This window comes from Varroa destructor, unplaced genomic scaffold (genome assembly GCF_002443255.2).
Source record: "Varroa destructor unplaced genomic scaffold, Vdes_3.0 BEIS01000003.1, whole genome shotgun sequence".
Lineage (NCBI taxonomy): Eukaryota > Metazoa > Arthropoda > Arachnida > Mesostigmata > Varroidae > Varroa > Varroa destructor.
Genome location: NW_019211456.1, coordinates 13,425,104 through 13,442,701, shown reverse-complemented (window position 1 = coordinate 13,442,701; position 17,598 = coordinate 13,425,104). Strand labels below are relative to the sequence as shown.

Below are 17,598 nucleotides of genomic sequence, written 5' to 3'. Positions count from 1 at the left end.
GAATGCTTGGCTTGTTGTTATGCTTGGTTGAGAAGAAGCGCCCGAACGCAGATTTCTGGATATCAGCACAGTGCCTCAATGTCCGATCTACAGAGGGTAGAAAAGTCCACGGTGTCTCAGTTAATTCTTAATTGGCCTTTCTAGCGGAAAAAGCCCAGCGCTCGAATGTTGGTAGCTTATGCTTCGAAAAACTCTGTTACGGTAGTCCGTATTAGCCTTACTTCGTCTGTTCTCGCCTCGTTGCCTTCTGAGACAATCGTAACTTTTTTTTCTTCCTATTTATATTGTTGACAATTTCGTACATCGTTCCGATGTCAAAGGAAAACACCCGCGCGTGGTATGACAGCTGCACACTAGCACATCAGTTATCGGTAACGCTACTCACGTTAGCCGCCGGGACAGTGAGGTGCTACATTTGTATCACCACGACGAACCGCTGTTCCGTCGCTTTGAGTAAAGCGAATTCATGCGGCTGCTATGGATATTCTGCAATAGTTGTTGATGATTTAGGCCATACTCCCACACAACAGTAATAGTAACGGTAATGAAGACGAAAAAAGCCATCTTTGCGAGCTTGTTTCAACCAAGACTATGCAGGTGAGATGTCATGTTGAATAAGAATAAAAACATGTGGGCTTTCGGGGCCTCCTGGCAAAGCAAATCCGTCCCGAGTAATTGTAACTATTATAGGTTCTACTGCGGCTATCGTTGCGCCGCTGATTGGCAACTAACGAATTGGCGTAAGTAGTGTAGTTTAACTCTTTTGCAATACCTTCCGATTCGTTGGAAAATTATTAAGATCGGATTATTTAACCAACGGGATTGCAATTAAAAGGGTAAACATATACTCCGAAAAGTTCTTTTTTTTTAGCTTACAGAAGAAGTCGTAACAGAGGCTGAATTCTAGAAAAACGAAGAGTGTAAAAACAACAGCGACGAAAGACACAGTAACAAGAGATGCCACAAAGGACAAAATCCACAGTATATGTATTGCTTGTGTATGGCATCAAATCGGAGACAGATAGCGAAGTAACAGCGTCAATGATGATAAACATTAAGAAAACACCCAACAACTAAACTACTGGATAACAAAGGCCATTAACAAAGCGGTGAAAAGCGGTTACCACGTCGTAATTTTCCTCCCCCACAAAAGTATCCTTCTCATTATTGTCAGGAGTGACATATTTTAATTCATCTATTGTTTGTCCGGGATCACAGTTGAACCCGTGTTGACAACAACCGTCGATGACGATGCTTATGATGGTGGCTTTTCAGAGCATTTCTGCGCGTGACTTGCCCAGTCCATTCATATTAGAGTGTGTGCCCGAATGTTGCGCCCCCTTCCCTGGGCTCTTTACCTACCTCCCTACCTATCCCCTCCCCCCTTTCTTTCTATTCTTCGTCTCTTCTTTCTCCATCCTTCGTTCGCCTCCGTTGTAGTCCACGTCGTCTACCGCCATAGTAACCGCAGCTATGGGCTGATCGGCTACTATTTGGGAAAAGAATAAAGAACTAACCATCATCTCCTATCCACTACCATTGTAAGTGGTATTGCACAGTTGTTTTGACGTTTAGCATCAGCAACAAAGCAGGATGACGTTGATGGAAAGACTGGAAGGTGGTGAGGGTGGCCAGATAACAGTAATAGCTACAACAACAACAACCTTGTTGTCATTTGTATGACAAATTTTATGGTGAGGACTTAACCCCTTCGATATAAATGTATCACATCGTTATCGATGCTATAACAAGCATACTCAGCCTATGGATACAGAGTGTGATGGCATTCGCGTCCACAACGTAACAGTAAGAGCAGCACTTATTGTTTACATAACCTTGGGTTCCCTGTTTCCATTGCTATTTTTGCTGTTTGGTATCGTTGCTGCTCCTGCTGCTGCGGCCATTTGATAGGATCTCAAGCGAACGTCGTCACGGCACCGGTAGCCGCGACAAGCCATCAATGGATAGCACTTTTCTTTTTTATCAGTATCAACATCAAATATTAAGTGCAGATCACGTCGTAAATAAGGCCGCCAAATAAGAAAATAGCAAAAAAACGGATATCGAGGTAGAGAAGAACGACGACAGAAGACCTGCTATGGGGCTGTTTGATTTTCATAAGGACAATCGTCACTTATGATTTTTATTTAACAGTCCCGTTTTCTGTCCAGACGAACTGCTTGATCCCATAAATGTAACCCCATCGAGAGCGATATCCGTTCTTTTCTTTTTTGTTTTTATTACCTATTACCTGCTGGATCGATGCGGTTGTGCGTCACGGCCTATCAGCCCGTTCGACGGTGTGTTTCATATCCCCCTCCTTCCCTTTGTATAGAGAGGGAATTTTGATTTGGACATCATCGCTAGTGTTTTTGTTACTAGCTACTTTTGCTAGTTGTCATTTTTACTACGACGTACGACGACCTTCATTCGACTTTGTGTCGACATGTCTCGTTAATTATTCTAATGTAATTAGCTGACGCAGTTGAGACGAGCGACGGGGCTGTGTAATGCGGCTAGGCAAAGGAGAGGGAGACTCGTTAGCTTTTCAGTTGTTAAAGAGAAATTAACCAGCCGTTGAAAGATCAGTTGAAGAGAGGAAAACAGTCGGCTACTACCAAGCCTTGCTGTTCCACGAAAATGACTAGGTCGCAGGAAAGATTTCGAAATATTCTAAGAACGAACAAACATGCAGAGGAATCTGTTTTGTGCAAAATAGCATTTAATGATGTTCCTGGAGATGGCATAGGCTATCGAATAGTACGGATCTAGTGGATGGTAGGTATTATGACGGCGGTACAATAGATGTTTATGCAATTTACAAAGTTACTATGCAAATTTTTAGTTAATTCATTGTACGCTAAAAGTCAAAGACACTTGCCTTTCTAGACCTTGAGAAAGTGAATCATGCGACAGGCAACTAAACATTGTGCTGGCCATTAACGGTCTTCCCTATAGCATAGGTCTACAGCGTCTTTTGCGAAGCGGTCATTGTGCATATTTTCAGTTTGCCGGCTCCGTGAGAGATACAATATTATTTTACTTAAGTCCTATTGTATATATACCATTTACACGCTCACAACGGTATGTTAGGCAACTCGGAGTTCTTCAATTTTATGTTGCTATTATTAATAACAGCATCATCATGTTTGGTTATCTTATTTCTTAGTGAAAAGCGATCATTTTTATGTATTTATTACGGCTGAAATGCCTCACGTATTTTTCACATCGGGTAAATTTAATCTGTGACGTACGTTTTCCCTGAAATCAACGAAGGGTCGTTAATTGAAATTACTAACTAAAAAATCTATCATCTATAAATAAAGCAATGGGCAAGAAAAGCAGGCTGTGCTTGATCGAAGTCTATACATACATAAACGTATATTCTATGGGAACTCTAAAAGGTCTGTGTCGTTGGTCCCTTAATCATTCACTATATAGTTCTATCATTGTGGTATGAATAGTCAAAACTATGTCCTGCTTGTAAATAAAAAATTTATTTGAAGCGAATATAATGTATTTCACTATTATGTTGCATACGATGGATAAGGCCAATAGTGAAACGTGGCCACATTTATCTTTTCTATTCTATCCACACACTTACGTGAGATGTACAATGCTGTCTTCTACAACGTGCGTGCGTGCGTGCGCGCGCGCGCGCTTCCGTTTCAGACGGACCGACTGCAAGACTGTGTAGGTATAGTAGATTAATGTAGATGTGGTGCTCTCCCTCTCTCCCTCTCTCTCTCTCTCTCTCTCTATATATATATATAGCAATGGCTATGGCCGTGTGTTGTACAATCACACTATCTATCTACTATGAGCTCTATAGAGGATAACGGACGACAACGTCAGTATCTCAGTGATGCGAATCTTCGACCTGCCCTATAGAGTCAAGGGCTCCTCTTTAAATATCATTATTATCATTTCAATTATTATCCATTCAGTATCCGAGAGCATAAGAACAGCCGCCTTATAGCAGTGTAGTACATTAGCAAGGTAAAGCCAAAACTTGTTTACCATTCTCATCTTTCTTTCCGCAGGTGTCAGCCAGACTTACACACAGGCAAAGTGCACAACCTCAAACGCATCTGCACGAGGTCAAACGTGCGGTACGTGTCGGACGTTGTGCGGCTAAAGCGTAGTCTGCTCCTAGCTGAGACAAGCGGACGTCTTTGCCACAGATCATTATGAAAGAGAAACACACTAGTGCGGTGTTTTACCGTGACGAATATGTCCAATACTGGCATTATAAGTGAATGCCTGCAGTGATGTGCCTGAATGTTAAGTTGACTGGCTCTTGCCTCTTAGGCTGAACGAGAAAGGAGCTCAATAAAGAATTGACCACGTTCTGGGTGGGCATTGATTATCTTGTTGCTGCTGTTGTTGTTTAACACTACTTGAATAGACCGCATCGAAAACATGTGATTACGTTCGGGTACGAGGTATGATGAACGAAAGGTTCATAAAATCCTGTGATATTTGCCGAATCTTTATTAGTAAAATAGTCATCAAGTTGTTTAACTAAGGAAACACGCAAAACACAATGCTCCGTAAAAATATCAAGACTCTAGAGCACAGACCAATACAGGAAAGAAAGGGAAGGACTAGTAAAGATCAAATTATGTATATGTATACATAATAAAACCGTATCCCCGATTGACTGCCGATGGATTTTTACGCTCCATTTGTATCGGTTATCCTTCTGAAAATCTTTGTTCGTGCACAGACCAATAAGCCTGGTTGTACCAGCCAGCAACAGGTAAAACTAGATCAATTCTGTTAATTGGTATATACAGAAAAGTACTTTTTATCAAGAGCTATTAGGCAAAACTAAGTTTAACACTGTGCAGTCGTCGACATAAAAGAGATCGTTGTAGTTCATGTGGTCAGCGGCAGATCGGGGCGCACCATTCAGCAATGCGGGCTTAAGGGCTGGTTGCTCCGAAGTTTGGGACTGACATACTTTTGGCATTCGATCACTTTTCCGTCCGTTATTTTCTGTTCTGTCTGTAGTTTATCTGCTAACGTGATTGGGTGCTTCTCTTCAGTCATCTATCGGATATAAAATATGGGCTCATACACACGTGCCACACATATCTATGTATTGAACCATGGCTATGCGACCATAATAAATGATTACCAGGTTTTCGCCCCGAGCAATTTTGCCATGGGCAAAGGTATACGTCGCAGCTGCAACGATATTGTCACTAAAGCGTTAACAGAAACGTGCTGCTCAGTATGGAAAGTGTGACTGTTTGCGTGTGGGGCATCGCTGGGAACTACAGTTTTCATGGTCCTCGATGAGCACTAACGTGTTCGTAACCGACTGTATAGCACAACCTTAATACGACAGATATAATAGTTCAGTGCTTGATGTTTTTTGTGGAAAGAAATCTTGTTACGTAGCCGTACGTAGTCGTCAATCAGACGGGTCCTTTTAGGCTGTATCTGCCATGCTAGTTACTGTTAGCTAAGTCAACCAATACAAATTTGAGTCTGTCAACTAACTGGGATATTGTTAACTATTTTTATTAGAAACCATGCGCAAAACATATATACATATAGATAGATACTAGTAGCCGAATAGATTTCCCAGTTTATATGTTTTTGTGTATTTGGCTTACCCAAATACGAGCAAATGTAACTATTATACTGAACAAAAATAATAATAATAGAAAATAGGATTATGCAACAAATTATTCACTAGAATGTTCTGTTTTTATTACAGAACAAAGTTTGGGAACAAAATGTGTTGTGGAAATGCGGAATGGCCAAACAATTCTCTACAAAAGTTCGCCTACGGATCACCAGCAGCCAAAGGTAACAACGATCCATGAAGTCAATGAAATTATTGATTGGTAACAACTTATTCCTTTACCGCATCGTGCGTCTTAGAAGACATTAGCTATTACACAATTTGTCAAAATCATTCACTTTTGTTTATAACTTAACAATTATTCTTAACCCACCCCTGGAACCTAGTAATTGTTTTCGACTTCTATGAAGAACAAGCGGCATCGGAAGCACGGTTTACAAATGAATATACTTTCTGAAAAGTAACATGGACCCTGGGTGCGATTCGTTGGATCTTTCGAGTCCTGACCATCTACAGTCAAAACTGTGTGTGTGTGTAAATATTGCAGAGTTCTGAGATACTGAAGTAAATTTAAACGTTCGCGCCTTTCAGAAAATCTTGCTAATGTTTTTGAATCATCGATGGGTCGTAACCTGTTTTGCAATTTGATACTGTGCTCATGTCTCAATGGGCTTGAAAAGATGTTAGTTACTTATATAGGGTGTAGCGATTATATGTGACTGTGGCAGCTGCCAAAAGAAAGTACGTTCATACTAGTGACGATAGTTCCTTACTAGCTATAGTAAATTTTAAAACACTAATAGTGCATATCAAAGATTTCCAGCTACATAAAATTCTAATTTTAGAGATATTTATTATGATATGATAATGATCATTACTTAGATAATCTATTTTCCAGAGAAAGCGGATAGGCGATTGATTTCATAGAAGTCTTCATGGAGCCCCTTATAGAAGTATATTACAAGCCTACCTGGTTGATGACTGGCTGCTCGCGGCCTCAAGAAATCTCTTTTAGCAGACGAACAATAGAACAAACTCTACGCGTCCATTTGGTTTGCCTTGTCTCTCAGCCGTTCAACGAGATAAAATATTAATATGTTAAGATTCTGAAGTTACTTGCTCTACTTTTTTCGCCCTTACGTGACTGCTCTCATGAGTAAATTGTATAGTGAATCACTCGGTATTGGTCAGTATTTCTGGAAACAGAACTGAGTAGAGCCTTTGCCTAAAAGCGGGGTAGCTCTGATCCAAATACAAGCTGGAGCGTCAGGGCGTCGTACTCCTTCTCTCAGAAGTAGTCCGGGCTTAGTTTCCTTTGCGTCATGTTGCGTTCCAAGTTGGCCGTATGGAAACATACGGAAAACATGTGTGTTCTATGATCGGGACACTGCTTTAAGCCATTGAATAAAAACATGTTAGCTTCTCGAACGCCACGATAAGATATTATATTTGAATTATATTCCGCGTATTCCATACAACAATCCGAGAAGCATTGGATCTACCCTGTACATATAAGTACAAGTCTCTTACAATACCAAGCTTCCCACATTGGAATCTATACCGGCGTGAGCAAATGCTTGTACAGATCCCTTTAAAAACTGATGGCTACCCACAATCATATTGGCATATGAGTGCGGTTGCTTAATGGAAGCGAAAAAATCATTTCTGCTTCGGGCTGTGGCGATTACTGCGCGTAGATACCCGGTCAGAGTGTCTTTGTTGAAGCGGTTTCTAGATAGATTACGACGACCAACTGTGAAACCCCTTTTCCAGGCAGATAATTTTCATGGCTTTGTGGATGAGGTCATAGCCGTGTTAAAAATTTAATGATGGGTATTCAGCTCTGGATTTCGTGGAAGAACTTCGACGTTCCCTTCTTAGCCTTGTACTGCGGCCATTTGCGCGCCTATCAGCCCTTCGTACTATGTTCACTGAGAGTATGCTAGGTAAAAATGTAAAAAAATAATGCATTATATACATTCTGCTAACAAAAAATAAAACTTTATGGCTATACAACAATTGGCCATTAGCGGAACGCGTGATATATTACGGTAAGTGGCCAAAACGTATCTCTCGCATATCTTGAACACATAGTAGTACATCAAGCTGAAGTTCAAATAGATCGAAGAGAAACTTTCTTCCAACACGTATCGCGTTGCTTAAACAGATATCTGTTTTCTTCGGGATAATAAAAGATAATTGTTTAATACAGAATTTTAGCATGGGGTACTGAACCGAGGGGGGTAAAAAACGACTCAGCGTTCGGTTTTTCGTGCTAAAACATCACTCCATCAACAATCAATTCAAACAAGTAGCGTTTATTTCTGAAACCCTATATTTATCGCTGTAAACGGTCGAGACGATGCTGTCACATTTCATACTATAGAAGAGCTTATTCACGCCTCAATTGGTCTAGTTCCTAGTGTACTTCTAAAATTAGCAAACGCGAAAAGCTATGACCATTACCGCCTCCGACGGTTCTGGACAATTTCCGTATGCGTTGAGATCGACCTCATTTACATTCAAATAGAGAATAATAAATACCATGAATTATCTGAAGAAATTCAATAAAAACGAAGTATATCCAACTTCACACAAAGTTGGCCCTGTCCTCGGTGTGTCCATTGATCGCATAATTGGCCCGACATTTTTTTGTCTGTCACGAAACTCAGATCTACAAATCTGAGCTCGTGTGTCAAATAACCATATTGTTTACTATAAACTTTATCGAAAATTTGCAAGTGAACCCCTATTCTTACAATTTTTTTTTCTTTTTTCGCGAAACCGTGATATCGTTATATAAGTCAAATGACGTTGCGGTGTTGTCTAGCAATGCCGGAACGAATATACACAGACATTCTTGCTACGCCACTTTTTTTTCTGTTTAGCTTTTCACTATTATTTTAAGGTTGCGGGCTGAGCAAAAACGGTCTAACTTGATGAATAGATAAAAGCTGCACGCTTGTTTTATAATTGTTAACCACTGCTTTTCTAATAGCTTTGCCGTTCGCCTCAATTTACAGGAATACGATATCATAAATCGGCTGACTTTGTAAGCGAGTTCCCTACGCTGCGCGTTCCCTTTTAGTTATTGCTAGAAGTAAGGCGTCCTTGACAAAGGCGCTCGCTTTAGAAGTCTCCCCAACAAAAAAGAAAGCTGGGATTGGAATTGGAAGAACGGTTTTAAAGTGACACGCTACGCTTGCGTTTTTAATTTGAAAGTCCTTACTGTAGTAAGTTTAATAATTGCCAAACGAGGCATTTAACGGCTTTTTTTTTTTAGTTTATATCATTTCGTAAGCGCAACTCACGATAAACTTTACATCTAACAAGCTTGCTTCACTTTCATTACATAAATAATATTATCAAAAACGTTCGCGATAAACATGTAAAATAGACAGGTGTTATTAATAGTAAATGTTCCATTAACTTTGTAGATTCTACAGTCGGTACAAATGGTAACCTGTTCGAAGATATTTGCTTACTAGATAATGGAATTACCCTTTTTGTGTTCGGTCATACAAATAACTTAACTTCATAGCTTTTTCAGTTATTTCTAACGTTATCAATGTTTTCATTCAAGTTTTGGTTTGAATGGTCACCAAATCCATGTTAAAGTTCGCATTGCAGTCTGCGTCATGCTTGCGACCGACATGTCAGACCGATATGCTTCGTAAAACAGAACCTTCACCTGTGCCCTTTGTGTTGTTGGCAGGCAGGGCAAATCTCGTTCAGTCCCAACAAAGGTTAACGTCTTCCATCTACAGCTACTTATTTATACGATAAAATAAGCGTAAATTGTGCATTTAACGCTTGGGCCATCTTTAGTGTGACAGATAAATGCTGTAGACGTTTTGACAAACCAGACAACAGCAGGGAACAAGGTAATGAGCTGTGCAATAGCAGTTTTGTCTAAGTCCAAATACACTAAATGAAAAAGAAGTAAGGCCTTTTTTTGACTTGGTAGGACAGTTTTTTCCAAGCACGAATTCCACAAAATTTCTCTCGTACGGATATGCTGCATTAAAAGTTTCTGTTTTACAAAACTGGTTAATAATTCCAACTGACTGACTGTGAGTCAAGCGCGTCATACATAATAATAACATAAGCTGCCCTGGTTCACTGAATGTGTTGTAATTTTTTGCAATGTTATTATAGGGTTTTACATATATATGATTATAAAATTGACCACTTAGCAACTCTTTATCAGAATAGGAAAGTTTACGTGTAATAATTGGTCGCAAATATTGCTTTGCTTCCATTTTAAATACCCTCATACAAATTTCGGCTTTCCTAACGAGAAACAGTTACGGTTATTTCTTACGAATATTAGAACATCAGGGAGCGCCACGTTCGTTCTAAGCCTGGGTCGGCTGTAATTTGCTTCGAAGCAACAAAAGCTTGGTATTAAGCTTTTGTTATCATTATTACATTAGAGTTTAAATACAGCCCTTTTAGCAAATCGCTTCGATCATCAAGTTAACAAAGGGAATTGCGATACAGCTTTATGCTCACGGCGTTGTCGGTTTTTTTTTTTGGACCTTACTGCAGGGCTTACGCAATGATGAACGTAAGATGGATGAATTGTGTCGCGTTTGGTAGTTAAATGGGGGAAAAAATATGTCCTGACATTAGGTCCGCTCTGGTAAAGAAGAGCACCAACGGCAGAACTGCAAACGATACGAAATGCTAGCGAGGTGGCAGTTTCAGTCGCTCGTTGCTTTCCCTGCCGATTTGCTTGCATCGACCAGCTGTTCTATATCATTTGAGTTGTGGCCAATCGCCGTAAATTTCGTACAGCCTTTATACGTAGTGTTCGTTCGTAGAAATTATGCTAGTGCAATAAATAATGCCCGGTCGAAGCCGAAGTTCTAGAATAAAAGGTAACCGTTGTAGTGGAGGCGAGACGACGAAGAGGATGATGCGGTCGCCGCTGGGCATAGGGGAAAATAGGGGTCAATGGAAATAGAAACCGTCTTTTGAGTTGAATAGAGGCACGCACAATCGAGACTTTCGATGGTGGAAGATACGGTTTCCAACGATTTTTACTGCTCAACCCAGAGATGTCTTGGATAGTATTGTTGTCCTTTGCATCCTCTATCTGTCATTGTAGACTTCACTACGAATGCTGATAGCCCTCTTACTACCGTTGCAGCTGTGTCGTAGTTTTCTGGCCAAAGAGCTTTTGGTGGCGAATGATTGTACCAACTTCAAGAAGTTTAACCGAACAACTAGGCGTCGATTGAGCGATGTTTTCTCGTAGCCAAGAAATTACCTCGTAGGTAGAGGGCTGTGGGCCTTAACATCAATTGAAAGCCATTGTCTCAGTGACGTAGATTGGCACCGTACATTAGTACCGCAAGCGAGGCATAACGCTGTTACGCGGCAGCGATCGTGCTATTGACTCATGTCGATCGAAGAACGAGCGACAGAATGTATCGCGCTGACTTCAACGAGTGGCTAAAAATAGAGACTTAACAACCGCAACAAGTCAACAGGACCTTTTGCTGGGCAGAAAAGTAAACATCACGGTGGGACGACACACGGTGCTGTTACTTCTGTTCAAAAGTTGGCACATGCCAACTTGAGGTACTGCTTCAAAATGAGTAGAAAGGCTAAGCTCGATTAGGTTTGTATAAAATAGCTCAAAATGCACACAGCTACCCGGCACATCTTACACTTACTTTGGGTTTAGCTTAATGTATACCGTTTGACTTACTAATGCGGGATTGCGTCACCTTGGCGCAAGACCATACGCCTTTCTTTAAGACTTGATCATATCATCAATTATAATTCATCATCGATCATACGATCATATTATCAATTATAATTGATTTCGAAACCAATTTGTGGAAATTCTTCTGGCACCATGGTGCTCCATTTTCGTTAACGTTTTCAACCTATTTGCAATGGGTCAATTTTAATTGATTCTCACATTTTTTTAAATTTAACATTATACAATTGTTGGATTCTTTTGACATAGGCGAACCAGCTTGGTATAATAGGTACGATAGGTAATAATATACTATAATGTATTTAGCTGTCTCGTAACGTGTGGCATAGTCTGATAAAAGACGTAAGGATAGGATCAAATAAATCTACAGCATCTCACTTGTTTTTAAGGAAATCAGTTACGCCCACACGATTATGTAGATAATATGATAACTGCATAGGAGTCAAATTAGTATTAGAGTTTTTTTGAGATTTAATCTATTACACCGTTTGCCGTTGTCTATAAATAGCTATTTATATTGCATTAGAAGACATTGGGATTGTCAATCAAGCTAATCGACACCTCGAAACTATCAATCCTGACAGTTTAATTTAAACACATTTGGAACACATAATTTGAAGAAACAACCGGTTCTCAAGGGCAACGTTTGTTATTAAACATTAATATTGTAGTAATTGTACGAAAGGAACTTAAGTATTAGTGTCATATCAAAGAAATGCTGGTCGATATCAATCAAAGTCTTCCGCGTTTAAGAACTACGGCAGCATCTGGACACGGTATTGCGGAGGTCACGCACGCTAGACGACTTCTTATGCTTTTTATACATTTTTCTATGTTTCTTTCGACAGAGCTTCGCGTTCGACCACTGCTTCTGGTCATTCGATGTGGAGGACGCGCATTTTGCGTCACAAAAAGAAGTGTACCACGACATCGGCACTGCGCTGTTGGACAACGCCGTGGAAGGCTACAATGCCTGTATCTTCGCCTACGGACAAACGGGGTCCGGTAAGAAGCTAGCAATCGCTTATAATATTGAACACCTAAGATTATCTATACATTGCACAATGCTATGAGTACAAGAACTATTGCCGCAATAAACTTGATCGATCAAAGATTCCCTCCATGGATAGCGTCTCCCCCCACTGGACACAAATAATCCGGAGGTACACTTCGTACAATTGCACTAGCATCTAGAAAGCCTCAAATGCTTTGGCTTAACTCGCATTAAGTCGACGAATCCAGCTGCGAATCAAGTCAAGTAAGAGGCAGGGTCTACGTTTATTCTCGGATATGGATCTAATCTAAGAGTTCTCCACCAAACAACCACAAATACGCTTCCGCATGACAAATATTAGGTTTGTATGTTTTGAGTCGTTGAAGTATTGGACGTTCTTAGGAGAAAATGGTTAAAATGTGCCGACAAAACGAGCAATAGCTATTGCAGTCTTCCTCCGTATCTGAAATGATCTATTTCTGTGTCATTTGTCCATAAAGGTTAATGCTTATTATAGGTCTTCTCGAATGCCGTAAATAGTTACAACGGTAGATAGCTGGCGTGTCGCTGCTCCTTGTCTGCGTCATCACTTCAACTTGATCTAGACCACCAGCCCCGCGACTCCAGACATTTTGCAATTATTCTGTTCTATCAACGCAGTTCATGTCATTTGTTACCTAAATTATTTGTGAATATTGGGACTTCTTGGACTTTTCTATGGACGAAGGAACATTTCTGAATGTTCCTTCGCTCCATAACTCTACAGGGCCGTAATTAGCTAAAAGGTAGTACAAATAAAACGTCTTGCTTTGCTTTGCTTCGAACCCTAATGTGGCTGAAGATATTTGTTTATACACATGAACGAATTATTGTTGATGTCCGTCCAGCGATCAAGTCTTATATAGTGTGCATCTCTATAGATTGTTTTTATTTTGCGGATACTAAGTATTGAAGAATAATTGTTCCACTAGGAAAAAATGAAAAATAGTAACTTTTCGTCGGGTTACAACGTTCATATGTAAGCATAAACGAGTTACATAGTTGGTTTACTTATAACAGTAGCGTAACGTTGCTGTGAAATTAAAGGGAAATTAAGGGGAGTCTTTTATCGACCTTACGGCCGCTGGATTGGGCCTCGTATATGAACAGCTGAGACGAAAAGAACATCGCTACTGGCAGGATAATGACAGTATACGTTTTTCAGCCTCTTGTAACTTTTGAGGTTAGTAACGCAAGTGAGCGATCTCATCAGCGTTGGAGATGCAGCAAAAGCAAAGATTTGGCGTTGACAGAACAGCTATAATTGTAGCGGCTCATAGGCTGCCAGGACGCTATGCCTGAGATGACACGGGGCTCTACCGCTCCGTGCCATTATCCACCAATTTATCAATCGTTACTGTTATCCACTACTACCATGCCATGTCAAAAGGGAAAAAAATGTTTCCCCCTCTCTGTTCCCCCTCTAACATCCCCCTCTCTGTTCACATATGCAGCTGCCTTTGCTCATGCGAAGTTATCATCCTGTGACAGGGAATAAAACATCAGTATAATCATACTTCTCTAAAATCGAACCTTTGAGGCCGAGTTTGTTAAGCTGAGTCGTCCAGAAATTCCAAAAAGAATATTATCTTTTTCACACATTCAAGTGATGCTCTATATGAACTATAAACATATTCGAAAATGATGATAGTTGACAAAACATTGGTAGCATAATAGCGTTGCGACAAATAATGTGCTTTGCTCATTCATTTTCAGGCAAATCGTACACAATGATGGGCTCAAAAGAGGACAAAGGCTTGATACCACGACTGTGCGATGACCTGTTCGAGCGAATCGCTCGCCATGCTGACCCAAACACATCATTTAAGGTCGAAGTATCTTACATGGAGATCTATAATGAGAAAGTTCACGACTTGCTTGATGCAAGCGGATGCAAACAACAACTGCGAGTTCGAGAGCACAATATCATGGGTAAGCAAGCGGCATTGTCGGGCGTCAACACATTAAGGGATAGCCCAGTTAATGGGACATTGAATTATATCCACGTCCTTGTATTTGTAGTTGTCTTTTGTAGATGTGTGTCCCTTGCTGGTAGCAATTAGGAGATGAACTGGATAATATTGGAAGAATTTCAAGACGGTGAATGGCTAACCTAGTGCCTATTGCTGAAATTGAAAAACCTTGGATTCTGGGTTTCTCGAAGGTGGATAATTATCTCTAATAAAGTCGACAACGGATACTTCTTGTCATTTCCGTAAGTTCGAATATGTCGCGATTTGTATTAAGAACAAATACGTGGTCCTATATGACAAATGTACGTGTTTGATTTGTAGTGGCTTATCATTAATTCTGAAAACGTCATTGGTAGAAATGGACTCTGAGTAGTGATTTCTTTCGCTTCTTACCGATGGGAAAATAATCGCGGTTCCATATTGCGCCTAATAAGGCAAGGTGATTAAGGTGGATTCGAGGATTGGCGTGTGTATAGACTTAAAGACGCAAGTTGTCGTTAAGACGAACTTGTTGTTGGCTAAAGAGACAAAAAGAGACCCAGTTGCTTCTGCAAGCGTCTCGCGGCCACGGGTAAAACCTATCGAGCTTTATCGCGACCTAGAGCAACCACTGTTGGCTGTATGCAACGTTAGCGTATTGTTCGTTAAGCGTTTTATTCAGGGATTGCGTAGAAGCGAGAGAGAAGGAGGAACCTCCACTAATACTGGTCAGCGTTGTTACAGCCCTTGCAGCGACGGCGGCTGCTTCCGTTGGTTGAAAAGAGTTTGTACTCACCTGCAATGCCAGTAGCAGAAACCCAGAACGGACCCCTTTGCGCTGGCTGCTGACTATGCGCTCTTTGCCTCAGTCGTTGCCTGTGTCTCTGAAACAGCAGTTGCTGGTTAGCGATAGGACAGGCTTGATGAACATGGTTTTGAAGGACGAATCGTCACATCGAACACACGGGGCGTACTTACCCTTAAAATCATCAAATCGAATGATTTTTGCCGGAAAACTAGCTATACCATGTTGTACAGCTGTTATAGGAAACTAGGTTTGCCAAGGTTATAGAAACCACAGTACAAAGAATCGTTCAGGCGGAACTGTCTGCTGACGCTATACAATCGTACAAATACTAAGACCATTAGAGAAACGACGATGGCTTCTCTCCGCGCCGAAAATCACACATTTCCATAGCGGTAATTTATTCGGCTTTGGACTACTTGTGGCTGATGTGGCCAGACATAGGCGATATTATACAGATTTCTATTGTACTACGTATCGATCTCAAGTGGCTTTTTGCATAACCAATAAAAACAAATGTATCAGGTACATCTGCATTTTTAAACAGAATTATTCACAGCAGTAGTTACACGGTGTGCTAGTACTACTCGCGACAACGCAATTGACACTACTTTTGATTGCAATTTGAAATACTCAAAATGTTAGCATATGTCTTATTTGTATCAGATTTATGGGCAACCGGGAAAAATGATTATTGAAGTATTTGTGTAGACATGTTAATAAGCTAGAGGACTGCTCGTAGGAATTGTATCAGATATACCTTAACTAAAAAAAAAAAGCCTTCATTTAACACAATGATTATTTATATATAAGACAGTGGTACCAAAAAGCAGGCAAATTCATTGCTTCGTAGAACCCCAAACACGCAGCCACTCTGACCTCGATACCGGCGTATTATGACTGATTCAACCCATGTTATCTTTATAAGCTTTCGTTCGCTACCGTATTTTCCTCTTCTACTATCCGAATCCCCAATTGATACGTGACAAAATAGCAGTCTTATTGCAATACAAACTTGGCTATTGGTATTATATAAATCTGCTGATCTGTCTAATTGGTCTGATAATTTCTTGCTGTAAAGCATGGATCCCTTCTAAGGTCCACGTAATAGGATCTAGAAGTACGAGTAGTACGCCAGCCTGGAATTGTTTGTTGTTGTTGTTCCTCAACGTGGCACGCTGTTCTGGTAACATATTTCATTTCAATGCCAACTCTGACTACACCGCCTTTGGGATCTTTTTGACATGAAACGGTATCGAACATGTAACCATACGATGTAATACCGTCTATTTTTGACGTAGTTTCCATTATCGTGTTGGTTCGTGGAGTCGAACCAGAAAGGCAGCGAAGAAAGATGATTACAAGTCACAATTCAGTAAATCATTTTCTATACCTGTTCTGCTTTGTTGTCACTATCGTTCATAAGCGTATGAGTGAGACGCAAAAACAGCCTGTTGTTACTCTCACAATACGAAGTCTGTGCTTTAGATCCTCATATGAGACCTGGTTTCGCGAACCAAAAACACTGATTCCAGTAACTAATAAAAAGTCGACTTTTGTGATTCCATTGCATGCAGTTAGAATACACCTTAAACAAAAGAGATGATTTTTCAGGAAATTGCAGCTAAACTTATTGCGTGACCTATTTTTGTCGATAAATCCCTAGAAGCGTCAAAACACAGAGAAATTTATCTAATCCAGCAGCTTATTCCCATATCCTTCTTTATGTTTGTTGCAAGAAGGAGGCCCCCGCCGGCGATGGACAGAACGCTTCAGTCACTTACGCAAATCAGACAAAACATGATGAAACAATCAATATAGTGAAAAAGATGACGACGGAATAAATGCTTAAGTGTCAACAGTTCCAGCCGCAATAGTAATAAACTTTTGGCGATAAGTCTTCGATATGATGATCTGTTGTTTTAGTGACGGTTTCTAAAACTAACCATGAATTTCGTTTTTTCTTTTTAATCCATTATTTCGCTGGATATAAATTCACTATATGCTCAATACATAGCTAATGAATCCAAAGTACAGGCATAAATTGGTTACCCAATCCGCACAAACTTAGAATCGATGGAGAGTATTAAAAACAAAATTTTACTTAAATTTTACGGAAAAGCGTTCACTGAGCTGGGAGACAATGTTTCAATAAACGCTGAACGGGTACCTGAACTCTGTGAATGAAAACGGGCGAGTGCCGCAGTTGTGTCATGGAAAGTTCTGAAGTATGGTTTATAAGTGATGGCGGTCTTTCTACGGCCTTTAGCTGCAAACCCGTACTTCAGCCTTGGCTTTTTGTAGCCTTACTTGTATCACAGCTCCAAATACCTCTCAAATTTATACGTAGTATATAGGTATATTCAATTTTTGCGCATATAAATAAGGTGTCTTACACTTTTGTACTCGTAAGAAACGTGAATTTGATTTCGCATTATTACCGATTGATTTACCGCAAAATACTTATTTAGGTAG

General features: G+C 40.3%; 1 protein-coding gene across 8 annotated transcripts in view; it reads left to right on the top strand.

Moving 5' to 3' along the window:
- LOC111246512 (kinesin-like protein KIF13A) overlaps positions 1-17,598 on the top strand; it is a 75,578-nt gene that overhangs the window by 45,177 nt on the left and 12,803 nt on the right. For 4 of the 8 annotated variants that reach the window (XM_086983515.1, XM_022796228.2, XM_086983512.1 and 1 more), the window contains 3 exons: positions 5,732-5,823; positions 12,182-12,338; positions 14,083-14,298. In XM_086983515.1, the coding sequence (XP_086839641.1) occupies positions 5,764-5,823; positions 12,182-12,338; positions 14,083-14,298 (433 nt within the window). In that variant the 5' untranslated portion in view covers positions 5,732-5,763. Of the gene's footprint in view, positions 1-2,626; positions 2,779-4,043; positions 4,446-4,711; positions 4,763-5,731; positions 5,824-12,181; positions 12,339-14,082; positions 14,299-14,438; positions 14,582-17,598 lie in introns of those variants that run through there. The other 4 variants (XM_086983514.1, XM_086983513.1, XM_086983516.1 and 1 more) reach the window with 4 other exon arrangements.